Source organism: Talpa occidentalis, unplaced genomic scaffold, assembly GCF_014898055.3.
Source record: "Talpa occidentalis isolate TD23 unplaced genomic scaffold, MPIMG_talOcc4v2.1 talOcc4.13, whole genome shotgun sequence".
In the NCBI taxonomy this organism is placed as follows: Eukaryota; Metazoa; Chordata; class Mammalia; order Eulipotyphla; family Talpidae; genus Talpa; species Talpa occidentalis.
Window position 1 is genome coordinate 5,166,990 of NW_023601322.1, and position 27,376 is coordinate 5,194,365.

The 27,376-nt window shown below is 37.4% G+C and overlaps 1 protein-coding gene across 1 annotated transcript in view; it reads right to left on the reverse strand.

Annotated features, from left to right (window-relative positions):
- The window catches only part of LOC119243739 (coiled-coil domain-containing protein 102B-like), an 89,740-nt gene continuing 62,364 nt past the window's right edge, over window positions 1-27,376 (reverse strand). Inside the window, exons 6-8 of the mRNA XM_054694627.1 lie at window positions 23,862-23,978; window positions 1,798-2,001; window positions 1-90 (exon numbers count right to left, since the gene is read on the reverse strand). Of these exons, the coding sequence (XP_054550602.1) occupies window positions 1-90; window positions 1,798-2,001; window positions 23,862-23,978 (411 nt within the window). The remainder of the gene's footprint in view (window positions 91-1,797; window positions 2,002-23,861; window positions 23,979-27,376) is intronic.

Consider the following 27,376-nt stretch of genomic DNA (forward strand, 5'->3'; position numbering starts at 1 on the left):
TCAATCCCTTAATCTGAGAGGGTCTCTGCGGCACCAATGACTTTGAACTGCAACAATGACTATTGTTGGTTCAAGTTGTGAATCTGAATTCTTAATGAAGAGGGGGAATGTCACAAACACCTCTTTTCGGCTTTCAATATGACATGACTTCAGGAATGAGCATATTGATGAGTTTGCCTGGTTGGTGAGGACACGCTGATCTGGTCAGAACTTCCATAATCTTCCAAGTTTCCAGGCCCTGTTTAGTTCTAGCCAAAATTTACTCTGGTCCCCAAGGACCCAGGTCCCAGTTCAGTCTGCCATGGGACAGGACATGTGGGTCGGCACATATATCTGTTCTAAACAGGCCACAAATCAGCTCTCCTATTTCCTTACTGACTTACTCTACAGTATTTTAAGATAAGCAGAAAAGCACAAAGATTATATAGAATGAATTATTCCTTACTTGTGTCCCATTCCACTTATTCTTAGCAGCCATCATGATGTATTATTCATAATAATTTATGTGTATGTCTCCCTGTATAGACTCAAAGTCCATGCTGGCAATAAATCATTGTTTATGAAACATTATTCATTAATCTTCACATCATCATCATCTAGAGCAGTGACTGGCACAGAATAGAAGTCACTGCTCATTCTGTGCAAATGAATAAAAGGGAAACAGGTATTTTGATGAACAAATCTTGTTCCAAATTGAAATAATTCTGTGCTTTCACAAGTAGAAATTTTCATAAAAATTCTCTATAGATTTATCACTTGTATATGAATCAAAACCAGCTATCCCATTACAGTGGCTTATGAATCCCTATGATAGAATCTGTGATCATTGACCATAACATGGAACTTTAGATATCTGCATTGCCAAGTCAGGGAACACTAACGCAATTTACTCCTATATTTTCAATAAATGTCAGAATAGCAAAGAATAAGAAAAGGTGACATGAAATTGAATTTTTCTGGCCATTTAGCTTCAGAGATCATATGAGCATAAACTCCTTATATAAATTAAAAATATGAACTTATAAAACTCATCATTAACTCAAAGAATTGAGTGAAAAAATAGAATTGTATATGAAAATACTATAGCTACTTTAATCAAAGTAGAAATAAAATGTATATATTTACAGAATATTGACATTAAAACACCCAAATGACAACTACCACTAAGCAAATATTAAAAAATCTCCCAACTACTTATCAAAAACAATCCCATCTATAACAGTAACTCTATCATTAACTTTAGGATAAAATAATTTTGAAACAAGCTACATTTTCCAAGTCAATTCTAAATAATTCTAGTTTTAGCATTTATGTTATAGACTATCAAAGTTATTTGCAACATGATGCACATTGACTCAAAAATAATTTTTTGAAACTAACTAAAGAAGAAGCCAGAGAACAGTAACTTCAGCTGAATTTAAATGTTTCTGCAGATACTTACCTACTTACCAGCAAACGGTCTTTATAGTGCAGCTCAAACTAATGGGAAATATTCTTAGGAAAGTAAGATCAATTGCTTGGAAAACACTGAGACAAAGCTATCCCGGGAAATCAAATCCATAGGGGCCTATTTATTACTTCACTTTGCCTACCTTTTAGAAAAGTGTGAAACTGTCACATTTATCACAGTCTAACATTTTCATACAAAATCTGTGGCCCACTATTTTCATATACATGAACGAAATGATTTTCATCCCAACGGGAAAAAGGGCAAACTGTCTGCCATCAGAGAGCAGGAAAAGACACCTGCAGAGGGCAGGGGAGGGGGAACAGCAGGGCGCCCCAGAAGCCTCATACCTTGCTGGGGCCTCGCAGGTCGCTCTGTGATGTCGTCAAGCCCAGGCCAGTGGTGCTTCCTCTCCGTTTCCCTCCCAGGAGCTCTTCCATCTCTTTCACCTGGACCTTCAGCCTTTGATTTTCTCTCTCCAGCCCTTGTTTTTCTGTTTCAAACATCTCCCTCTGGTTCCACTCCGAGGTCTTTTCAGCCTGCAGTCTCTCTGGCTAAATGAAGGGAACACAGAGAAGCAGCTGGTCACATCTGTAATTGCAAAAGCTAAGGCACCCACAAGCAGGCCCCCCAAGACAGGTCCACGGGGTTCTGGCTCAGGACGTCAAGCTGTGCGCATAGGCAGATCCTCAGCTCTGTCCTCCCAGGACACACCCAAAGCCCAGAGACTTAAGAACACTCCTTCCTTCCCTCACCAGCCCCTTCCTTCCTTTTTATGTGATAACATTAGTTTACGACATGACATAGGTGTCAGGTGTACAGTTTCTCTCCTCAGCAGCTGTACATAACACCTCTCACCCACACCAGAGTTCCAGTCACCGTCCACCATCAACCATTCTGCCCCCTGGACCGAGTCCACCCCACCCACACCCCATGGAAACCATCACTCTGCTGTTGGAGTCTAAGGGTTTGTTGTTATTTGGTTTGATCTTTGCTTTGTTTCCTTAATTTCTGCAAATGAGTGAGGTCACAGGCTACTGTCATCTTCTGACTTCTTTCATGCACCATAATCCCCTCAAGGCCCGTCCTATGTACGGAACAGTTTTCTCTGGGGATAAAAAAAAAAAAAAAAAAAAAAAAAACAAAACCCAAAGTCTAGCAGAGCAACTTCTGCATATTGGCAAGAGGAAACCCATGTCCAGGTGAAGGTGGCAGAGCAACTTCTGCATATTGGCAAGAGGAAACCCATGTCCAGGTGAAGGCGGCAGTGGAGGCTGAGACAGTCTCACAAACATTCACACGCACACCCTGGCTCAGCCACCACAGTCAGGAGGGAGCTGACAGCCCTGAGCTGCTTCCTGGGGACCAAGGACTCCAACCCCACCATGGTCCCCCCATCTCTCAAGATCTGCACTTAAGGAAAAAGCAATTTAGGGGCCTCGCTGGTGGTGCAGCGGTTAAGGTCAGCGCAATCAAGTTATTGGCATCTACTGTGGCATGAGTCCGATCCTGGGCCAGGGGTGACCCACATGGCACAACAGACCTCTCCGGTCAGGCCACTGCTCCCCTCAGCAGTACATTTTAGCAGATCCACCTGTCCTGCTCCCCGCTCTGACTCTGGTGAATCCTCTCACCCCCTGCACCTCTGGCCTGCACCCCAGCTCTTATATACATAAACAAATAAATCTTTTTTTTAAAAAGGGAAAAAGCAATTTAGTCAACAAGATAAACATTACACTTCAATAATATCTTTGGAAACAAATTTAGATTAAAAGTGTTTAAAACTGCTACTTCACATACATATGGTTGTACCATTATTGGAGAAAATGTTCTGTCCTGCATCTAAATGAGGCCGTTGCTTCTAAAGAACAGGAAACCAAAATGACATTCTTGGCACTAAATCCTTTTTATCAATTAAATATAATAAACTGAGGGAGTATACATTAGATGATGTGGTTTGACAGCCGGGGTGTCTGTTGAGGATATGAAGTGAAACGTGTTTCTTGATCCAATTTGGAAATGACATTACTTTAATTTTTAAGATTAATGCTTAAACATTTTGACCATCATCACATCACTTATCAGAATAAAAATAATAAAGCTGTAACAAAAAGTCACCGGCTTAGTGATGAAAAATTAATTTTAGGAGAAAAATGTAATTTTGTCCAAGGGCAAATATAATGCATTAAATGCCAAGTCTTTGTAAATTTGGAGATACTTAAATTTTATACCTAATAACTGATAACCGATAGACTGAGGCTTTAAGTAAGTAATGGATGGCATGAATGAACACATTCTAAATCTTTAACACAATAATTAAAAGAAGGAATGATTTTAACAGCAGTAAAATGAAACTTAAACAATTATGTCTAATTATATACTAGTTGCAGCTATTTGCTTGATCCACCAATTGTCTAACAAATGTATATGTCCAACACATCAAAAAGAAAAAATTCTATAACAATTAGAATATCATAAAAATTAAAAGAAGTTTCATTTTTGTTTCCATTTTGCAAATCTCTGTTGTCAGTGTATTCTTTTCCAAGAATCATATGAAAATCCACCACCTTGAAAGTCGTTCAATTGAATGCAGATTAAAATAATGAAGGAAAAACTCTGTTACCATGTTGGCTTTCAGAGTTTATAGCAAGCAAATCTAATACTATTATCAAATTACAATGGATTCCCATTGATTTGCATGCAGTGATTAAGAGAAAATCCTAAAATATTTTAATCCTAACTCTAATGTACTGTGAATTTTAACTAAAGTAGGTTTTAGTGTTAAAAGAATTTCAAATAATATAGGAATTATTGAAATTATCTTCTAAATTTTTTTTTGCAATTGTAATCTGCTTTATTTTTTTTTTTAATAATAAATTTTATTTTTATATTCCCCCATACAATTGCAAACGCCCCATTCTGACCCCAATCCTTCCCCTCCGCCCCCCACCCCCCAAAAAGTGTCTCTGGTTCATAGTTTTTTGTTGATTTTGATTTTCACTTTCTTATATTCATTTTCCTGGTCCCTTATTTAAGTTTTCTAAAAGTAAAAGTATATTCTAATCAGAGCTCACTGAAATATTTGTGAATTTAATGACTTTTAATTTTATGCATAATGAACACTGAAAAAAAATACATAATGGCTAACCAGTTATCTGTTTAACAAATATTTACTCAGTTTCTTGTATATGTCAGGCACTAAAGAGGCACCAATATCCTACTTTCAAAATACAAATAACTATGTAAGTACCAAGCAGGTGGTAGTTCATGAAGGAGAACCCCCTGGGTACTGAGAACCACCTGCAAAATTAGGCAATCAGAGGAGGTTACCTGAAGAAAAACATTATTTAAGCCGAAACCTGAAGCTTAAGAGGGTAGCGAAGCAGAATCAAGGCAAAAGTGTCCCAATAAAAGAAGCGGGAAATAGGCTTTTGCATTAGAAGAGCCAAGAGTTGAAGCATAAAGTAGCAGGATTTGGAGAGAATATGATATGAAAGGAAATTGGACAAGCAATCCTGGTTCTCAAAAGTAAGTATAAATATAAGGCTCACTTGAGTTGCTTGTGGAAAATGTAGTATTGTGATTACCCCTAAGGAGAGAATAATGGATCATTTCAAGCATGTTCCTCTATGAATTCTATCTTCATCAGTGGTCATTGCATGAGACTGTGTAAAGGACACGCCAAGATTCTAATCAATACCATAACTAGAATGTTTAAGTCTTGTCGAAATCTTAACTGCTTTGTCATTTTGCTCTTAAACATGGCACCTGGCACAGATATGAAAATGTTCCAGCAATACCTGTGGAAGGAAGGAATCTCCTCTACGAGAAAGTGTCCCCCTATTTCGATTACAACAATTACACACAAAGTGAAATTAGCACAGCAAATTAGAAGAACCAATATTTACTGTACCATTAACTAACACCAAAGGATTTCTCGGTACATTTATTCTGAACTCTTACTACCCTTGTCATAGTTCCATCACATTCTGTAGTTGGAGAGTGCAGTGAGATCAAGGATTTTCAGCAAAATGACCTGGAGTTATAAGGGCTGATAGATTCCAAATTCTTTTGACTCTGAGACTCTCCACTTTCCATTTATAAAACATGGAAATTATTCCTTAAAACCTGATATAATGTTGTGAGGCAGAAATTAATTATTTAGGGGAAATTTTATTAACTTTTCAAACTTAACCCAACTATTTCTTGTCATAATTTTGTTTTCTAAAGAACAATCTATCTCAACAGTCAATTCAAATATGACAGATCAAAGAGTGTGTTAAATTTTTAAGATGATAATCATTTTGCAAATGGACCTTGTCCACTAAAAAAACCCAACTAGAAAGCACAACATGCCTTTCTGCCTGTCAGAGAAGTCACCCAAGACCAGTGTCGATGTTCCAATAATAGATCTGAAATATTCAAAATTGTTTTTTCAGACAAGTCAACCATAAATTCTCATTATCAATACTGTTATTTTGGAGGTCAGAAGTGAAGAGCAGGATGTCTGTGATCCTACTAGTAAGAGGTCATTCCCCATTTACTGAAGACCTCATTTATTTCTGGCAAAGAGCTCTACATTTCCCACCAGGAGGAAACTGACGCCTAAGAGTTGAAGTCACCCTCAAAGTGGGCAGAGCCCATGGCGTGGTTCTCCTCGAGTTTATCCAATTCCAGTTCTGAGTTCTTTCCCCAGATACCTGCTGGCAGACAGCCAACTAATGAATGCATAGTCCTTACAGTAGCTCGGGGCTGACACCATTGTACTACACCACAGCAAGGCTGTCATTATGCTTTGTTTGGTTTGGGTTTATTAGGGATTGGGTTCTTGTTTTGTCTCTACCAGCATACCAATTTAGAGGAGAGGAGATTTCTGTAGACTCACATTCAAAATTCATGCCTAAATGCAGTCTGAATATTATTGATATCACCCCTGGATCTTTTAACATTCTTACTCTAACCTTGGGTTAGAATCACAAATAAGAATTGAAGAAACTCCCTCCTAAATCAAATGCTGTCCATTGTTCAATAGAACTCAGTGAGAGCTCATTTTCTCTTTTACCAAAAGTCAACAGAACTATGAATGATGTTAGTAATGTGTAATGTCATATATGTTTTTGTTATTTTAAATCAATGGAACACTTCTCAAAGCAAAGGTTCCCAGAAATAATTTGAAACAAAATACGTGCAGAAGTTAAGTAAAAGAAGAGGGAGCTGCATGCAAAAATAAACTTAATCCAAACACAGATCTTCCACACTTAGCAAAAATTAAATAAAAAATGGATGACAGACTTAAATGTAAAAGGCAAAGCTATAAAACTCTTAGAAGATGGATAACAGAGGAGGAAATCTTGATGCCCTCAGGTTTGGTGATAACTTTTTAGATACATAATCAAAGGCATGATTCATGGAAGAAATAATTGATAACCTAGTTTCATGAAGATTAAAAACCTTGGCTTTGTGAAAGACAATGTCAAGGCAATGACAAAAAAAGCTGAAGATGGAAATATTTGCAACAGAAATATCTGAAAAAAGGATGGTCATACAAATATATGAAGAATTTTTAAAGTCAGCACTCAAAAACAAAAAAACAAAAACCCAGACATCCCAATTAAATATGGGCCAAGATCTAAGCAGACATCTCGCCAAAGAAGAGCTCTAGAGAACAAGTGATTATATTGGAGGATGTTGCATGTCAGATGATATTGGGAAAATGCAAAGAGTGAAAAGGTGAGTTTTTACAACTCTCCTGCCAAGTTTTGATGTGCTGCAGTGGATTTCCCATAAACTCAGTAAGGCGTGAAACATCACAGAAGCATCGCCTACTGAAGTGGATAAGTGAAATAGTGCAGAGCTTGTGAAATGAGGATCTTGTTCCAATAGTAACAGGAACAAGAGGGTAGATGACACGTATAATAGGACTTAATTTTGTCATTCACCAGTGACATCCTTGCATTGTCTGATGTTAGTAGCAAACATGCACACACACAATGCTGGATGATGCATTAGAAAAATGAATACATTATAAGAAAGTTACAATTAAGTAAGCCATGAAAGTAGATCTTTGTTTCTAAAATCTCCCCTAGAAGTAAATTAAAGAGTAGATGAACTCTCTTGGCCTTTGAGTTGCCAAAGAGATCTCATCAATTTTGGTAGCTGTCAGTATCCAAAGAACATGAAATATGCTGATACTGCCTAAAATGAAGTTTTCCACTCAACTGAGATAATATTTTGCCACTCATTAATTCATATATTCATTTTTTTAAAGTAATTAACCACTTTATGTAGAAGTTAGAGTGACAAGTATGTGTTGTGAAGGTTCAGGCAGAACAGAAAGTTTAACTCTCATTATTAACACTGGGTTGTAAGTGAGAGAAAGTGTTTATCTGATTTACATAAGGAGCACAGACAGAAAGGAAATGGTGGAGCGAAGATCTGGAGAAGAAAGCTAATTTACTTATTAGGAAATTAGATGAGAGAGTTAACACTGATGAATTCTTTAAAAAAAAAAAAAGGCATAATGAAGAATCAAAGCTATTTTTCTTGTTTATCAAACCAGAATTATGCAATTTAATTTTACATTATAATTTCATTGTTCATGACATTAAAAAGATTAATATTGTAATGAAAGGTGTTAATTCCTTCCATTCATTTTTAACCAAAGTCAGTACTGTTACAGGCTCTCTTTCACTGCTGACAGCTCTCTTGCTAAGTCAAATGTCCTGAGGCGAGTGACTTTGATCCTGTTCTGTGTTTCTTCTCTGTTTACCAATCACTGTATAAAAGTTACTTGATACACACACACACACACACACACACACACACACACACACACACACTGATATACTTATATATATATTTTTTTCTTTTCCTGGTATATATGTAAGTTTAAAGTAGCTCTAAACTCTCATGAATTATATATTTTTTAAGATTACTTTGTGTTTTGTAAATAATCATATCAACATTTAATTTACAATTCTCTTTCCAATTCTTATAATTTCATTTTTCTTCTTTGCTGAAATTTCTGGCATCTCAAGTAGAATGTTAACTAAAAAACATAGCATGCTTCTTCATCATTAAACAAAATATTTGTTCTCAAATCTAGCTACTCAATCAAATTTGAAAAGTTTAATTACTTGTGTGTTAAATTGTTTCTGCCTATAATCACAAATTGAGTTGTAGCAACTGTTTTCTATGTAATCTTTGAGATAATCACATAATTGATTTTTCTTTTACTCCAGTGTGCTAATTTACACAATAGATAATTTAATGTCATAGTGTACTTTCCATTCCTGTGACACATCAGTTTTTTGGATTCACTATGAGATTAAGATTATGTGTATTTAATTACTATTTGTGCCATTATATTTATATGCAATGGACTATAATTTTCCTTTATAGTATCCTTGTCTAGATGCAGTAGGGTTAAACTAAAATGATAGAAAGAGTTGTAAGATTTTTCCTTTTATTTTCTTTTATGGAAAATAATCTAAAAATTGAAATTATCTGCTCTAAATAGTAGAACTTAATCATAAAGCATCCTGATGCTAGACTTTTATTATAAGAAGAGTGTAATTCATTAATTTTTAATTTATTTCATTTAATGTTACGAATTTACCAGGCTTTCTATTTCTATAAGAGTCATATTGAATAAGTTATATTTTTCTGGTCAATAATTCATCTCATATAAGATATTATTTTTGTAAGTAGATCCCTTCTTAGAGTTTCCTTATCTTCATAAATTTCTGTTCTATCTAAAGCTGTGTCCCATTTTTATTACTAGTCTTCTAATGACACCTTCTTGATTAATTTTACCTAAATTTTATTTTCATTTATTTTTAAAGATTTATTTATTTATGCATACAAGAACTGGGTTGTAGACCAGAGGTGTGGGGGAGTGAGAAGATTCGTCAAAGAGAGTGGGGAGCAGAACAGGCAGATGTACTGAAACACACTCCTGAGGGGAGCAGCAGGGAGAAAGGAGAGTTCTGCCGTGCCATGTGGGTTACTCCCTGGCTGGGGATCGAACTCGTGCTGCAGTGGCTGGCGATAGCTTGATAGCTGTGTCTTTAACCCCTGAGCCATCAGGGAGGCCCTTATTTTCAATTTTTTAATAACCAATTTCTGGCTTTTCTGATTGCTTTTATTCAACATTTTAAAATTTTATTAATTCCTCTTTCCTTCCTTCTACATTCATTTTAATTTTTCTGCTAGGGTATTAGGGATTACTTTTTTTGCCTTTGGTATTTGGTTATTGTAGGTACTCCAAGAAGAAACTGTGCAATGGGATTTAAAATGCAATCAGCTTAGGAGGAGGGAATGTGTATGAAAAGAAATGGAACAGGAGCCAGGAGAGGCAGCAATTAGTCAGCCTGTATCAGGACTCACTTTGAGGGACAGACGCTGGGCAGAAAGTTTGGGGTGGAAGCACCTACCAATGTTAGACCATGTATGTGAAGGGATAGTAGAATTGGAGTTTTTTCAAATACCAATTATTATAACAATTATAATCAATTCAGATAAAGATCATCCATGTGTGACAAAATCTTAGATAAAAGGTGGCCAAGGGGTTAAGTCTCAGTGCTACCAATGCCATGATCTGAGTTTCATCCCTAGCCAGCGAGCTAAGCCACATGTGGCACAGCAGACCTCTCCTGTCTCACCCGCTGTGCCCCTCAGCAGTGTATTTCAGTAGATCCGCCTGTTCTGCTCCCCACTCCATCTCTGGTGAATCCTCTCACCCCCACATCTCTGGCCTGTACCCCAGCTCTTGTATGCATAAATAAATAAAATAAATCTTAAAAAAAAAAAAGCCTAGGTACTTCTAACAGCAAAGGAGATAAACAATGGTGATGCTCTGTCTTCCAAATACTAATCACATCTATGATTTCCAACTTGGGGTAGACACTTGGCAAAAGAGTCCCTCTCTCCATTTTACAGTGGGGTATACATCAGGTCAACAGCCAATGGACTGGTCTGTGTCCGGTACATTGACTATATATGTCCAGGGACCAATGGGGAAAGTTGGCTTGGTTCTTTTCATCGTTACTCTCAGTTTCTCACCTATTATTTCCAACGCTTGCAGAATTTTAATTATATTTGAGCAGCGATGAATTGAATTCTGGTCAAACATGTTATGCACTAGACACTATAAATATGTAATGATTTTGGGATATTTTGATGGTTTTAGTCTATATTAGCAAGGTTATAAATTTCAGATACTTGTCAAAAATATTGTTTTCAATTTTGATAGTAACATTAGAGGTTTATTTAAGTGTAGCTTTACATCTGCAGTTTACATTTTCTGTTCTAGAAGAGATAGGCGCTCTCTCAAATGTGAGTCAGTTAAAAAGATCGATTACTCAAATATGTCAGCGAGCCAAAGTCCTCCACGAACATTTGTCCAAATTTAAAAACAAATGTCAATGCCTATGGATTGATTACACGAGAATCTTCAACTCCCCTGACCTTTTTACTGAAAAATTCTTAGACATTTATGGTAGACGAAAGAATTTCCCAAAAGATTTGATAAAGGTCAAAGTATAGACCTGTGTATTATTTGAAATTTAGTTTCTAATAATTATTTGTGACCAGAATTCAAAATCACTTGCAAGGGAAAATGTAAGTGGTTTTCATCTAAAGCCAGGCAAATTTTCTGTCACACTATTTTCCTTCCAAATACACACTTGCCCACCTCCTCCCTTCCACAAGATGAAATAGATGGGGGAAGAAAGCAGCTCATTGTGGGATATCCATCCACTATGGAGGCCAAGAAGAGTTACCTTACTGCCTGCAGCCAAGCCGACAGGGGAATCACAAGCCTGTTTTGAAGCCCAGCTTCACACTCACTGGCCCGGAGGCCTTGGGTACGTTCTGAAATAGCTCTTTTCTCAGTGTTAAGTAACTTCAGACTTACATGTGCCACCTTCATCTTTCCCTAGTAGATTATAATTGAATTAATGACAGACTTAGTGATAATTGATTTAATTTCTACTTTAATTCCAATAGAAAAAACTAAAAGATTATCTGCTTTAAATACCTAATCCAGTTAATTCACACATACTCAGTTAAGATACTATTTGCCTTCAATATATTCTCCAAGGAAAGGTGATAAATGTAAAAAATAGTAACACTAAGGAAGGGAAAGTAAAAGAAGAAGTTTTCTCTGATACATCCTCCAAACTCTTAATTTCTATTAGATCATCAGAGTTCCAATTTATGTTCAATGAGCCGTGCTAATTTAAGTTTGTTTATTTACAAGTTTTCTGCTCCTGGAATGAGATTTCTCAGGTGATCAGCTTAAACAATAGGGAACCTTAAATACTGAACTCAATTACGTGTCACTGAAAACTTCCGGTTATCAAATTTCTTATCTGTAAGATAAGTCTTGTATAACTTGGATTGGATGATTTATCAGGATCTTTTTTGAGTTTTAACTTGTTCTCTTACAAACTACTTGTGCAATTTTATTTTGAAAGCAAAGTTATAAATGCACCTGGTATTAAAAAGTAAATAATTGTTATTTATGTAAGAGCAGGTTAACATTCCAGCCTTTAATTTTACTGATTTCTGTTCCCCACAATCAATTTTAACATTCCAGCTGTATCCTCCAGTCTTTTCTTTGTATACATGAACACTGCTCTTTCAGTTTTAGATATGATAATCAAAATTCTAATGCTGGGATAACCATCAGCTGTCTTTCTTCTGTCAGCATTTGGGACTTGAAGTAAAGTGAATGAGAAAGATCAGACTTGCTTAGAAAGGGGTGGAGTGCCAGGAAGGGCACTGAGCAGGTTTCTATGATCCACGATCCACGCAGACGGGTAAAGGAGACTCCTGGAGCCCTCAGTGGCTTTCACAGGCTTTTATTGAGCTTTACATGAATTGCAGCAACCAGGTACACAGCAGGCAGGGGTGCCTGGGGCCAGGAGGGCTGCAGGCCTCCAAGCCCCCAGCAAATCTTTACTCTGGGCTTCTCTGGCCTCTTTCTCCCTTTCTCTCTCTTCCCTGCCTCTTTCTCCTGCCTCTGCTTCCCTTCTCTTGGTGACTATATCTCAATATTCCTCCCATGGCCCACAGAAGTAAACAACACAACAAGGTAACAGCTGAGGGTGCCTCATCAGGCCCTGGCAATCCTCATGGTGGGAGGGCAGAAAAGCCTGAAAAACCATTTACCCTACAGGGGACATGTCCCAAAATTCATGGCAAGAAAAGACCCTGGATGTGCTTTCTCTGTGCTATAGAGCATGAATCTAGAGTGTCTGAGATAATAATAATCTTGTTTATTTTCTTACCCAAGTGGCTCATTCAAATTTCCTCAAGTGTAGTAATGCAAAACCTGCTCTTGTAGTACAAATAGCTGTTATTTGTTTTTAGGATATTTGATCATTTTACTATTGTTAGAATGATAATGATAGTTAAATGTTTACTATATTGAAAAATGAAGCATTTCCATCATCACGTGCTGTATCATTTAACAACATGATTATAAACATTTTTGCTTGGTTTATGTAATTAAGCTTAATACACTAATATAGGAGATTTATATCCCTAAAAATATGCCAAAAATTCAAAACAATAAGATGAATAAATATTTAAAATATTTAGTGGATTTATGGTGGTGTAAGTTAGCATCACATAGTGGTGAAGAGTGTGAGCTTCAAGTCTAAAGTGTGTGTTTCACTAGTAAGGAAACCTTGAGATCATTCTTAAACTCTAAACTCCCTAGGCTTTCTCCTCTATAAATACATACACACACACACACACACACACACACACACCCCTGATGGTATTCGATCATAAAGAAAACATGTGTGTTTTAATAGATATGTGTGCCTCTTCCATTATTTTTCAGTATTTAAGGCAAAGATACATACATTAAATCACTTTTCTTTTTTTGGACCATATCTTTTCCTTCTATCCATGCTAATTTCCAAACTGCATCCTCTACTTTTATAAGAATTACCCTTTGACTAATAGGATAATTTGGAAGAATAATTGTCTTGATTTATCACTGGCCTGATTTATTTCTACAGTAATGCAATTATAATTGTGGTAGTTATTACAAAGTCTAAAGTCAGAGACACAAACGTGAATGAAACAAATTTTTTCTTTTTTTTCCAGGGTGCTTGAATCCTTGCTAAATTATACAGAGAAAAAAAAAAAAAACCCTCAAAACCTCAGCCTACAAGACTCATTAATTCCAGAATCACTGTTTTGAACTTGTACAGATCAATACTGAAAATAAAAACCAATGTGTTCCATCACTGTTAAAAACAATTGAAGTGCCAGTCACCTGTGTTTATGAGGATTTAAAGGAAATATGAGAAAAGTTTTACTAATTCATAATTTATAGAAGTTATCAAACTAATTCATAATTTATAGAAGTTATCAAACTAATTCATAATTTATAGAAGTTATCTAACAGCATATTCCACTGCTTAAATAACTAAAATACAGGAGAATTTCTAATAATACTTAAAAACAAATCTTACCTTCAGTCAATACAGTAAGAAGTTCGGAGGGCACTGAATTTCTTCTATTAACTCCTGAAAGTTGGGTAAGAATTGGGCTTATCTTTATGGCTTCAGTTGATAACTACTATTTCATGAAATTCTCCCTTTTTAGTTCTTGAAACTTATTTATTTATTTATTTATTGTTTTTTTAATTATAAATTTTATTTTTATATTCCCCATACAAGTGTGACCCCCTTATTTTGACCCCAATCCCTCCCCTCCCCCCACCCCCATATTTGTTTGTTGATTTTGATTTTTACTTTCTTATAGTTATTCTTTTTCCTGGTCCCTTATTTAAGTTTTCTAGATCCCTGCTATGAGTGAGACCATCCGGTAAGAGTGGGCATATATGAGATCGCTGTGCTTGGAACACCTAAAATGCAGTCATATACAGAAGACATCAAATCATATTTCAAATGGGGGGAGACAGTGATGATCACCCCACATTTTAATTTTTTTCTTCCAGCCACACAGAACGGTGAAACAGAAGACTCTCCTTTCTTTGCTAGGCATTTTATCTTTCTCCTCATCATTCAATGCAGAGCCAGTTTTGGGGCACATGCCAGTGGTCACCCCCTGCCACGGAATGAAGCCAGGATCTCCACCATCTAAATGACACCCTCCCTTTCCTGTCCTGTTCACATCAACCTTTTGACGGAAGCAAAGTGTGATTACTCATCTGCTTGAAGGCACCTATTTTCAGAACTTCTCTGTTAATACAAAAACATGATTTCTTTTTTATTTATTAATGTGTTGGTGGAAATACACGTCTATATAATTTGGGGGGCATATTTTCACCCCTGCAGTGTGCACAAACTTCTCCCACCCCCCACCCAGCCCCCATGCCAATGTCCCGTCCCTTTCCATCCCTGCTCCTGCCCGCAGTCACTTTATTCCCTTCGGTAACCATTACGTTTTTCACAGTCTAAGAGCTCTGTTTGTTGCGCTTTTCCAGTGAGTGTTCTTTGGCTATTTATATTCCACACACAAGTGAAACCATCCGGGATCTGCCTTTCACTTTCTGACTCATTTCACTCAGCATCACCACCAAAAGATCCATCCTTTTATCCCAAAAGGCACTATTTCATCTTTCTAAATAGCTGAGTAGCGCTGCACTGAGCATGCAGGCCACAGGTTTTTTGTTTGTTTTTTTAAAGATTTATTTATTCATTTATGAATAGAAGAACTCAGGTGCAGGCCAGAGGCGTGGGGGTGAGAGGATTCACCAGAGACAGAGTGGGGAGCAGAACAGGCAGATCGACTGAAACACACTGCTGAGGGGAGCAGATCTGTGGCGTCATGTGGGTCAGCTCCCTCGCCGGGGATCGAACTCAGGCCGCAGCGGTGATAGCACTGATACTCAACCCTTTGCCACCAGGGAGTTCCCTGCAGTTTATCCAGCAGTCTGTCTTGGCATGTAGCTTGCTTCTGTGCCTGGCCTGTTGGTGACCCTGGGACCACACACATTGTGTCACGGAGTTTCCACATCATCTGGGTAAATCCCCAGCAGTGTACAGCTGCCTCACGTGGAGTTTCTGTCTTTATTAAAGGTATGGCCAATTCTGTTTTCCATGGAGGTTGCCCCAAATTATATTCCTACCAACCGTGGATGAGCATTCTTGAAAACTTGTTTTCTAAGGGAAACATTTTGAGGACAGCCATAGGAAAGTTCTAAGTTAAATATCTCTAATACAAGAGTATTACTCTAGTGGAGATTGGAGTCCTTGATAAATGCAAGCATTTCTAACAGTTTTAGTAAAGCAGTTTGGAATTAGAATAAAGAGTAATAATCGATCTGACAACATAAAAATGGAAATAGCATATGAAGATGAATCTGCTGAGCTCACTTGTTGCCCCTGTGGAAAGCAGTAAACAGATTTCTAAATGATTATAGAAAATTCACTTGCTCGAGAGGCAAGAAAAGTCACAGATGGAGGTGTGTGTCCTGCAGGGAGCGAGAGCCGGAGGCAGCACAGTGCCGTCCCAGGTGGCCTGGGGACTTGAAGGTCGCAGAGGGTACCTTGGAGTGAGCACTCAACTGTACAGCAATTTCTAAAGAAGGGGGTTGGGCTGATGGCGACACATACTAGCATTTAAGAGCCGTAATTTATGCTTCTATCCATGCCCACATCACAGTGCTGAGTAGATTGATCACCACCAGAAGATAGAAACTTACAGGTAACAACAAAAAATGCTCAGACTGCAATGAAATCACCAATCCAACTTAGCATTTTTCAATAGCGAGTCATCTGGAAAAGGTACTATTGGGGGACTATGCCAGCAATTGCATTTTAAATACTTTTTCCACCTTACACAATTCAAAATCTTTTTGAAAAAAAAAAAATCTGTTACCCAAAGCACTTAATACTTCCTGGATAAATGATCACAGGCTTTTTATCCATTATTCAATTTTATATTTATCAGTTTTCTGTACATGCAGGACAAGTGACAGTTTTAGTCATGGATAATTGGACTATTTAGGCTTGTATTTCTCTAAATGACCAGAATTCATTTTTTAGTGTGACAGTTTGATTTTCACTTTTTGCAGCATATTACTTTTCTCTAATGGTTTACTTATATCCAATCTCTTTTTATAGATTCTGTTTCATGATTTCTGTCAGTATCAACCCAGAATGTGCCAGAATGCTTAAATTACGGACAGACTTCTAAATTAACCCGCTTGCCACCATCAATACCCTGTTTCAAAATTATATAACCATTTCTGATATATTTGCAGTATTCTCAGTAATCCAAATCTCTTTGCTAGAACATGTAAATAGGAAGTATGAGATCGAAAATTTTCCAATGAACTCAGGTCAATACCTATTGAGGCAATTTCAGAAAATTAAATTAGGATGGCATTGGAGTTCTAGTTATACAACACCCGTCTAGTCAAAGAGGATACTATCTAACTAAATAAATAAAATAAAATAAATAAAATAAAATAAACAAAATCTTAGGTATGTCTTCATCTACAATGTCTAAACAGCCAACTGCAATGTCTACAATGTCTAAACAGGCAACTCCCCAGCCTCACACACACCCCTACTACACAGCTTCCGTGCAGTGGAAATAAGCTCTCACTTATATGACTGTGGGTGAGTTTTGATGTCCCTGGTTGAAGGGAGTTCTGCGAGGGTGGATCCATTTCTATGTCACAGGTCATGGAATACATATTCCCTGACTCAACAGAGAAGCTATAAGGTGTTTGCAGATCAAACCGCCCCCTCAGTTACTGTCATTTCCTGCTGAGATGGTGGTTTCTCCCCGACCTGCTGGCGGCTTCACATGTGGTTCTGAGCTCCACCTCACGCTTCCTGGCTGCTACTATGCACCCTTCACCCCTCATTCCTGGCCTCTTCTGTGTGCATTTGCATAGATGGTTGTACTTGACCTAGAAAAGCCTACCGTGGCCAGCTCTCCCTCACAATGGCAACTCCTCATTGCCAAGTTCACTGGAGGTGTCTGGTAAGTATTTGTTGAATAAATGATTGAATAAGATATTGAATGAGTCAATGAGCATATGAACTATTTATTTTTATTGTCTTATATTTTAACTTCACTATTCCTGCAAGAGAATTCCAGATGTTGCTCATATAGAGAAAAGTTCTGCTTTTAAACTCCAATGAATGACACAATTTGGGGGTATGGAAAAAATTATGTAACAGTGGCCTCCCAAGTGGCACAGGGGTTAAAGTCTCAGTGCTATCAAGCTATGGCCAGCCACTGTGGCCTGAGTTCGACACCCAGACATGAAGCTACCCACATGGTGCAGCAGACCTCTCCTGCCGCCCGCTGCTCCCCTCAGCAGTGTACTTCGGTCCTTCTGCCTGCTCTGCTCTCTGCTCTGGCTCTGGTGAATTCTCAGTTTGATAGGTGAATTCTCAATTTGATAGGGACAGCTTGATGTGGACAGCTAGCTTTGTGTTTATGTTGTCTGGGATTTATTAAAGTTTTTGCATGTGAGGGCCTCCCCGGTGGCGCAGCGGTTGAGCGCTGGGTTGCGAAGCTGCCCACAGCCTCTGCAGCGCCGGTTCGATCCCCGGCTGCTCCCCGGCCACCAGAGGAGGGTCCCACATGGCGCGCAGACCTCTCCTGCCGCCCGCTGCTCCCCTCAGCAGTGTACTTCGGTCCTTCTGCCTGCTCTGCTCCCCGCTCTGGCTCTGGTGAATTCTCTCACCCTCCCGCGCTTCTGACTGTATCCAGTGCTTGCATAAAATAAATAAATAAATCTTAAAAAAAAAAAAATTAAAAAAAAAAAGTTTTTGCATGTGAATGTCCTACATTTGGAAATTTTTCACCCATTAATTCTGGGAGCACTAGCCATCCTCGCGTGTATCCCCTCTCCTCCTGGCCTCTGTTGGCAAAAAGCTTGATCTCTTGTTATCCACCCATCAGTCTCCTCCACACCTGCCAGCAAAGTCTCTCTTTTTTGTTTCAGACATTTTCTTTCTGGCATTCCAACCGGATAATTTTTATTGTTCTGTATTCAAGTTCAATGTTTTTTCCTCTGTCCCATTTGCTGACTTTTAAAAATAATTTCGGTGATTGGTTTTTTCAGTTCTGATGTTTCCATTTGTTTTTCTATTTCTCCTTCTACCCTTTATCGAGGATTACTAGTATTTTCATTTTTAAGCATGTTCATAGTCACTCATTAAACATTTTGATGATGGCCACATGAAAATCCTTCCACGTAATTAAAACATCCCTGTCATTTCAGTGCTGACATCTTTGCTCTCGATTTATGAGTAATGTTCAAATTGCATCCTGGACATTGGGGATATTATGTTATGAGGCTCCAGAACTGACCTAGACATTCTGTTTGAAATGGGATCTTCTGAAACCACTCTGGAAAGTGCAGGAGCACCACTGCCTTATCACTCTAGGTCAAGTCAAGGTAGAACTGAAGTTTCCCATAGACAGCTGATTGCAGGAGCTGATTGCAGGAGCCAAGTGAGGCTAGGAACATCTGCAGCCTGACAAAGCCAAAAGTCTTGGATCCCCACTCACTTAGCTTTTGCTAATAATGGCTGAGATGGGGCTCCATTTTCACTGTGATAATTGAACACAGTAGAGTAGCTATTTTCTAAAAGATTTTGTCTTGCTAAGCTGAACATTCCCAAGAAGACTTCAGTTGGGTTTTCTTTTGATTGTTTTGATTTTTGTTTTGTGCCTGTTGGTGTTTCTAGGCTGCTGGTGTGTATAACTCCTATTCTGAGATATATGTGGCAAAAAGAAAATCTGGGAAACTCATTACAGTGTCATTTCTTTTTTTTTTTTAAAGATTTATTTATGCATACAAGAACTGGGGTACAGGCCAGAGGTGTGGGGTGGGGGGTTGAGAGGATTCACCAGAGACAGACTGGGGAACAGGGGAAAAGAACAGGCAGAATGACCGAAATACGCTGTTGAAGGGAGCAGCGGGCGAGGCAGGAGAGGTCTGCTGCGCCATGTGGGTAGCTCCCTAGCTGGGGATTGAACTCATGCTGCAGTGGCTGCGGATAGCTTCATAGGTTGAGTCTTAACCCCTTGCACCACCAGGGACTCCCCTACAGTGTCATTTCTTGAGCCCCAAATTCCCTAAGGGGTATGACTCTTCAACTTCAAGTTCAGCGTTCAAGTGAGTGTTCAACTAAGAGTTAGTATTTAGCATTTTTTGTTTTATTTAATGGGTTAAGTAGCAAAAAATATGTCTGCTCCATCTCCCCAAAATGAAACAGGAATAGTATGTAAATGTGTGGGAGGGTGAGAAAGGAGCAAACCATAAATAAGTAAAGAAGAAATCAAAATCCCCAATAATTTTACAGTGAAATGCCAGTTATATATTGTTTGGAATAATACAAGATATAATTATTTTCCCTTGAGAAGTGTTTTATCTCAAAAATTATGGCCTCAAAAGTGTAAAGGAGTGTTTACTGATTATGAGTTTGCTTTCAAGAAGCAGATTATAGGAAGATGTCCTGGTTTCCTGATTATAAAATGCCAGTTGATTTTCATTCTAAATAAACTCATTTCCAGTTCAAAGGGCCTTGATCTTTAAAAGGGAGAAAAAATTAAATGTATCCAGCATATATTTGCATATATGCACTTATTGAGACATATTAATTTATCAGGTGACTCCCCGCTCAGAAAATTCACCTCTTTACACATGAGAGAGAAGAGTCTACTATTTAAATACCTTGAATTTCTTTTCATTTTTTAAAAATTATTTATTTATATATTTTTACACCAGAGACAGAGGGGGGAGCAGAACAGGCAGATCTACTGAAATACACTGCTGAGGGGAGAAGCAGGCAAAACAGGAGCAGGTCTGCTGTGCCATGTGGGTCAGCTCCCTGGGCAGGAATGGAACTCAGGCCACAGAGGCTGGTGATGCACTGAGTCTTTAACCCCTGCGCCCCCAGGGAGGCCCTGTCTTTTTTTTTTTTTTGTAAGGTTTTTTTTTTTTGTAAGGTTTTTTTTTTTTTTGTAAGGTTTCCCTCTGTTCTTCCTATAAGTGAAATAATTTGATATTTTTCTTTTTCCTTCTGACTTATTTCTCTGAGCATAATCCCTTCGAGCTCCATCCATGCTGCTGTGAATAGCATTAAATACTTTGAATTTCCATGACCAATCAGATTTCTAAAAGGGGAAGAGCATCATCCTCTTCGTAGGAGTTCCAAAAGAGATTAGGCAGATTATGAAATAAAACAGAACACATTCATCAGGGGGAGGCATGTTGGAAACTAACAGTTTTAGAAAGTTGTTTACCATCTGGGGATCATCAGTGGTTAAATGCCTGGGCTTTTGATATTAAGATATTTGTCTTCCCAGTTCAAACAACATTGTTAGAAATTTGTTGCATCAGTAACTCCACAGGACAGTGATAGAGCAAGTTAAAATGTCAAATACTGGCCGCTGGCAGCACTGGGTTCTGGATTTGAAAGTCATTAGCTGGTGGCCTTTTGGAACTTGTCTAACTTGCTTAACCATCTGAGGCTGATTGTAAAAAATTGAACTAAATGAAAACCAGGTAAAAAATACATTCAATATGCCTAAGGTTACTGTGTGAGTGAGGTGAGTTCTCTAAGGCTATTTCTTTTAAATATAGATAAAAATATACAGGTCATGAGTGTCAAAATATTGAGATCTTCTGTTTTGATGGCCCAGCACTATGTGATGTGACATACAGAAAATTCTCAGTGAATGGAAGTTCAATAATAAACACATCAATAAAAAGTGGCAAACTACTAGAACACTTATTAGTTTAGATCAATAAATTACAAATTTAAATGACTTTTTTGTCTTGGAAAATATTAAAAATAATTTATACTGTTAGCTACAGAATATTGAAATGAGCATGTGTATACACAACAGGTAAGATAATGTAAATTGATACAATATTTCTAAGGGGCAATTTGGCAATGCATATAGAGGATTTAAAAAATAAACTTGAGCAAGTGATAGCCTTTCTATGAATTCACCCTAAGCCATTTTTAAAAGAGATATGAGTACACAGCATTCAAAAAAGATAAACACATGCAATTTGCAGCAACATGGATGGCGCTGGAAGGGATCATGCTCAGCGAAATGAGCCAAAAAGAAAAAGAAAAATACCGGATGGTCTCACTCATAGCAGGAATCTAGAAAACCTAAATAAGGGACCAGGAAAATGAATAACTGTAAGAAAGTGAAAATCAAAATCAACAAAAAACTATGAACCAGAGACACTTTTTGGGGGGTGGGGACCGGGAGGGGGGGGATTGGGGTGAGAATGGGGCATGTGCAGTTGTATGGGGGAATATAAAAATAAAATTTATTATTTAAAAAAAATAAAAATAAAAGAGATATGAGTACATACATACTGCAGTATTGAGTATAGATCTAAAATTAAACAATTTTCAAAATAGATTATATTTGTATAAAATTATGGCATAACCATTATCAAATTATGGCATAAATACACCATATACATTTATGCCAATATAAAAAGTTGACATGATTTTAAGACCTAACATACTCAATGTAAAAAATGAAATAGTGCCAATAATGGTAGTTAATTGTCTTCTTTTCCAAGGAAAAGAGGTAGTTTCTACCCTAATTTAAAAACTTAAATGAACACACACACATACAAAACACACACACACACAAGTTCATTGTATCTGTAAAAATTTATCCCAACTTTTATTTTCTTTTGAAAAAAAGGCTTTGTTCTGCAGTTGTGTGAATTGAGCATACCACTCAGGAGCACACAGTAAAAGACAATGAGTATCAATATTGGCTTTCAACGCTTAGCACTTCAGTAAGAATTAGGTAAAATCATGTCTCCTACTTGAATATGTGTGGGAGATTGATATTAGGGTTCTGTACAAGTAAGACAGAAATAGCTTACTCAAGGCTACATACTAATAAGGAAGTTTTGGAACTTTGTACTAAACCAAACTGGAAAAACCTTGCACGTCAAAATCCTCTAACGCTCTGGCTCCTGCATAGCCTGAAGATGATACAAGATGAGGCCCCCAACTCTTGGAGAGTTATCACTGACATCTTACCCTATGAATCTTCCTGTGTTGCTGTCCTTAACTAATTGTAACTTTTATCCAACTTATTTTAAAATGCTTAACACAGATGCTTCTGGGGACCAAGAAAAAAGTGGTATCTGCCTAACGGGGTGTTCCTCTTAGAGAATAAAAGCTATAAAACATCATCATTTGTTTTCCTTTAACTTAACCACTGGGAACAGTTGGTTCTGACAGTTCAGAATTTCTCATGGTGGAGCTGCCAATGTACCCTTCCTATCCACAGCACCCCGTTATGCAGCGCAGAGAGACAGGGCAGCAAGCTGGGACACGCAGAGAGCTGGTTCCCCTGAGCCCCTCGGTATCCATTTCCAGCACCCCAAGTGCTGCTTAGACTAGTTTCCCTGGCAGTATCTAGTCTTGCAGTGTCTAAATCCTGTGTGATAACTATTATGGTTGTTTTCATTATGTCAGTCTGTGAACTGAGACTCAGAGAGGCTTAAGGATTTGACCAGAATAATCAGTGTGTGAGCTGCTTCTGGCTCCGAGACTGGCATTTTCTGTTGGTAATGCTCATCTGATATGAAACACACTGCGGTGTGAGTTTAGTCTTTACAGCATTTTACAGGGAAAGATCATTTATCACAAATCCATTCCCTCCTAGCCTTTATTTTCACTATCTTAATTCCATTTCCTGAAATGTTTCTACGCATTTGTATCCAAGATATCTTCCACAATTGCCCATTAAAAAAAATAACTTAGGATTTCCTATTTTTAATACACCAACACTAGTTTTTATGAAATGCAAATAATTCACTCCCTGCTCCTATCTCTAAGGGTGATAATTCTCCTTTACCAACAAGACAGAACACAGAGTTTACAATCTGTGAAATTTAATTTGTTGTTGGTGGTGGTAGTGTGAAAAATAGATGTTTCTACTATTTTACTTATCATACCTAGAAAATGAATTAACTATAACAAAAGTGAGATTACCCTGTCTGTCACCCTTGCCAGCTGCCAACAACTTTATTAACTCCACCGTAAACTACACTCAGCACCTCTTGTATTTCATGAGTCCTTACGATAATGTAACACATTAGATCCAATAGCCAACTGAACTTTTAATAAGTATTTACTCACAGTAAGACTTGTATTGTCTATAGGGTGTTTTTTAGTCAAACATTTTCTTAGAAATAATCAGATAATTCAGTCTAGTGATGAGTCAATACTATCCCACAGCATTATAAAACCACATATTAAAACAGATTACATAAACTGACTTGGTTGTTGGTGACCTTCTTCCTCATTAAGTAGCCAAAGATCCTCAGTTAGACCTCCCAGAACACAATCATATAATCACCCTCAGATAGGTTTCAGAATTATATTCTTTAATACCTTACCTCTGCTCTTAATTCACAGACCACTCCATCCTTGCTGCTTTGAGATTTCAATCCTTCCTTTGTTTCTGCTGATATTTCTTCAATATCATTTTTATGTTGACCATAGAGAATATTAAACTGAAAAGAGAAGGTTAAAAATCATCATTGCATGATATTACCAAGACTGGTTCCAAGATAATCCATATTAGTCTTTTAGATTGTTTTTAGTTTGATTTCTGGCAGGTTTTATTTTTATATTCAGAGTAGAAAAATCTTAAATTTATCAAAAACAAATCACCAAAACCTCATAAATTCTAATTAATCAATTGAGAATTGGACACAGGATGGTTACCTCCACAAACGTCTGATAATTGACCATTGACTCTCAACTAACCCAACTGATCTTAATTTCCAGTCTTTAATATTTCCTCTACATTATTCTTTGTACTCCTGGCTATGTCTAGTTTCTATGAAGCCTGAACAGTATATAGATTATAGCAGAACCAACTTGACCAGTGAAAAAATACATCGATGTTTTATTAGAGCTGACAAAATATATGTAGAACATCTACAAAAGATGCCTATGAATTGTCAGAAAAAACTACTGCAGAAAAACAGAACACATGACAAGTTATTCAGTACTAAAAAGAAATGCATCATCAAGTCATAAAAAGACACTGAAGAGCCTTAAATGCATGTTACTAAGTGAAAGAAACCAATCTGGAAAAGCTACAAATTGAGTGATTCCAACTATATGACATTCTGGAAAAGACAAAATAGCAGCAATCAGGGGTTGAGGTGGAGAGAAGGGAAGGAATAAGAAGACACAGGGGATATTTAAGGCAGTGGAAATCTCTGTGTGCTGGATACTATAATGGTGGATGCGTGTCATTAAACCTTTGTCTAAACCCATAGAATCTACAAAATGAGAGGTTACCCAAGGTAAACTATGGACTTTTGGGAGATAATTATATGTCAAAGCAGGTTCATCAAGTGTAACAAGGCTACCACTCCAAGAAGGACACAGATAATGGAGAAGGTTATGCATGAGCCGGGTAGGGGCTGGTGGGAAGTCTACACACTTTCCGTAAAAATTGGCTTTGAGCCTGAATCTACTCTAAAAAGTCAAGTCTATATTAAAAAAAAAAAAAAAAACAGAAAAGTGAGAACAGTCCTGTAAATGCACAGTGATTTTCCCCATAGTTGTTCTTATAATGAAAAGTTTCCTCACAACCATGAAATTTGGTAATGTGTAGATATATATATATACACATATGCTATTTTATTGTTTACCATACTTTTCACTAAAAATATATTGATAAATGTTTCTAGAGCTTCTGGAAACTTCTATTATTTGTATGTAATCTACAATAAATTAGAATGTGAAAGCTAATGTTACACAACTTCTTTAAAATGTAAAAACAATATTACTCATAATGTGATTATTGTTAATAGTAATATTAAACATGGAGATCCTTAATCTCCAGAGCTGGAATTGATATATATTCCATATTTCTAACAGTAAATTCTGTGTTAGGTATTATTATTACCCATCCCTTGAAAAGTAAATCATATTTTTACTAGGCTTAAGCAACTTTCCAAAGTTCACAAAGCTAAATGCTAGAGGGAGAAAATTATAAAAATGTTCTTGCCAAATTCATTATCTGAGTTCTAAATCACAAATTATCTATAACTATAAAGCAAAAGCCCATTATAATAACTGTTTGAAAGGCAATACACTGGTAAATAGAAAACAGAGGGAGCATAAGTAGATGATGCAATAGCCTCCATCATAGCAATCAGTGACAGTGAAGGTAGATTTGACTTGCAAACAACCACAGAGGCTCCATGTTTAGATTTAGTACCACAGAGGATGCAACAAGGACCTCAAGGTGAAACAGGACAGAAAGACACAAAATTCTTTGAAAGTCTGTCTAGGCATGTTTCACCCATTTTCATATAAGGAGACACTGAGGCATTAATCTCTAGCCAAAATAAAAGTTGTTTTGCTACAGGAAATAATGACTTGCCAGGGTAAAATGAAAGCAACAGGTTATGGGTTGAGTTCACCAAAGTAAAATCCAATTAAGTCTGATAATTGAATGCCCCTAACTTACCTTCTGAAATCTTGGTCATTAATTCTCAGGGAATTAGATCAATCAATAAACCCTGCCATTGTCAACAGAACTTTCAATCAACCTTACCACTCAAAGGAGAAAAGAGGTGGGGAAATAAATTTTCATACACAACAGTTGGGGGAATCCACACCAATTAACTAAAATAATTCCATTCCCTTTATCATTATAAGTAGAAAATCAAGGCTCTTTATATAGAGAGAGAATCTAAGAGCATGCAAAAAAACTAGCAGTCAAAATTAAGTAACAGAGTGTCTGAGGGGGAAAACAAAACAGAAAAAAATGGTACAACTTAAAAGATGAAAGAGAATGCTACACTTTTGAAAACTGAACTCCCATCTTCAGGGAAAAAATGAATATATGTAGCATTCATAAATTTAGGACAGAGTAATTTCAAAATTGAGAGAATAATAAAAGAATTTCTTTTATTGTCTTGCCATACATTGTTTGGAAAAATTTACTAGAGAAGTTAGAAGACAGAGTTGAATGTTGGGATGCCCAACAATTCAATCCTTATTCCTGTTCTCTATACATTCAGCTCTCTGGACAGCTTGTATGTTCCATGGGCATTGCACACTAATCAACACACTGACAATGTGCAGAATGTCTTTCTTCCCCATCAATATTGCTACTTTCCATTTTGATGGGGAATGGAACTATGAGAGCTCAAGTGTAGATCTTCCTTGGCCCCCCAGGTCCCGGAGTTCCCATTTCAGCTCTTGGTTTCCTCATTCTATCAAGTAAGAAATAGCTTCTTACAGTCTCCTCCATAAGCTCCCCTTTCACTCATTCCTTCACTGACTTCTGTTTACATCCATTCTCCATACTCTCCAACACACGATATTCTCCTTGCCCTGACTTAAGTTTTTGGCAGAAAATGACATCGTTGATGATGCCTTGTTCATACACACTTCTAGCTTAAGTGTACAAAAGCTTCTGCTCCATTTCTTCCTGTCTTGCCAACCACTCTGTCTTCTGTTTCATTTTCTTTGTCCTGGCAGGGGCCAGTCCTCCAAGATCTCTTTGGCTTCATTTAATGCCCCAATTCTCTATGGTCCCATCTACTCCCATGGTTTCAACCTGCATATCATTGCTCATTGTTCACATTTCTTTTCTCTGCTCATACTTTCAACGTTCTGCCAAATATTTCCATTTCTACTTTGGCATGTTCAGAAGTCAGTTTGTTGTCTTTCACCCTTAAGATTCTCTTTCTGTTGATGTTCTGCCATGATGAATGGCTATCCAAAATTGGACTGGAAATCTAGAACATCTTCTGTCTAATCCCCATGTATTTACAACATTCAACTGATCCTCACACCTCACAATATTTTTCACTTGAATATTTGTCAACTCTCCAGATCTGTCTTCTCCCACCAAGCTCAGGACATGTTTCCTCATTGT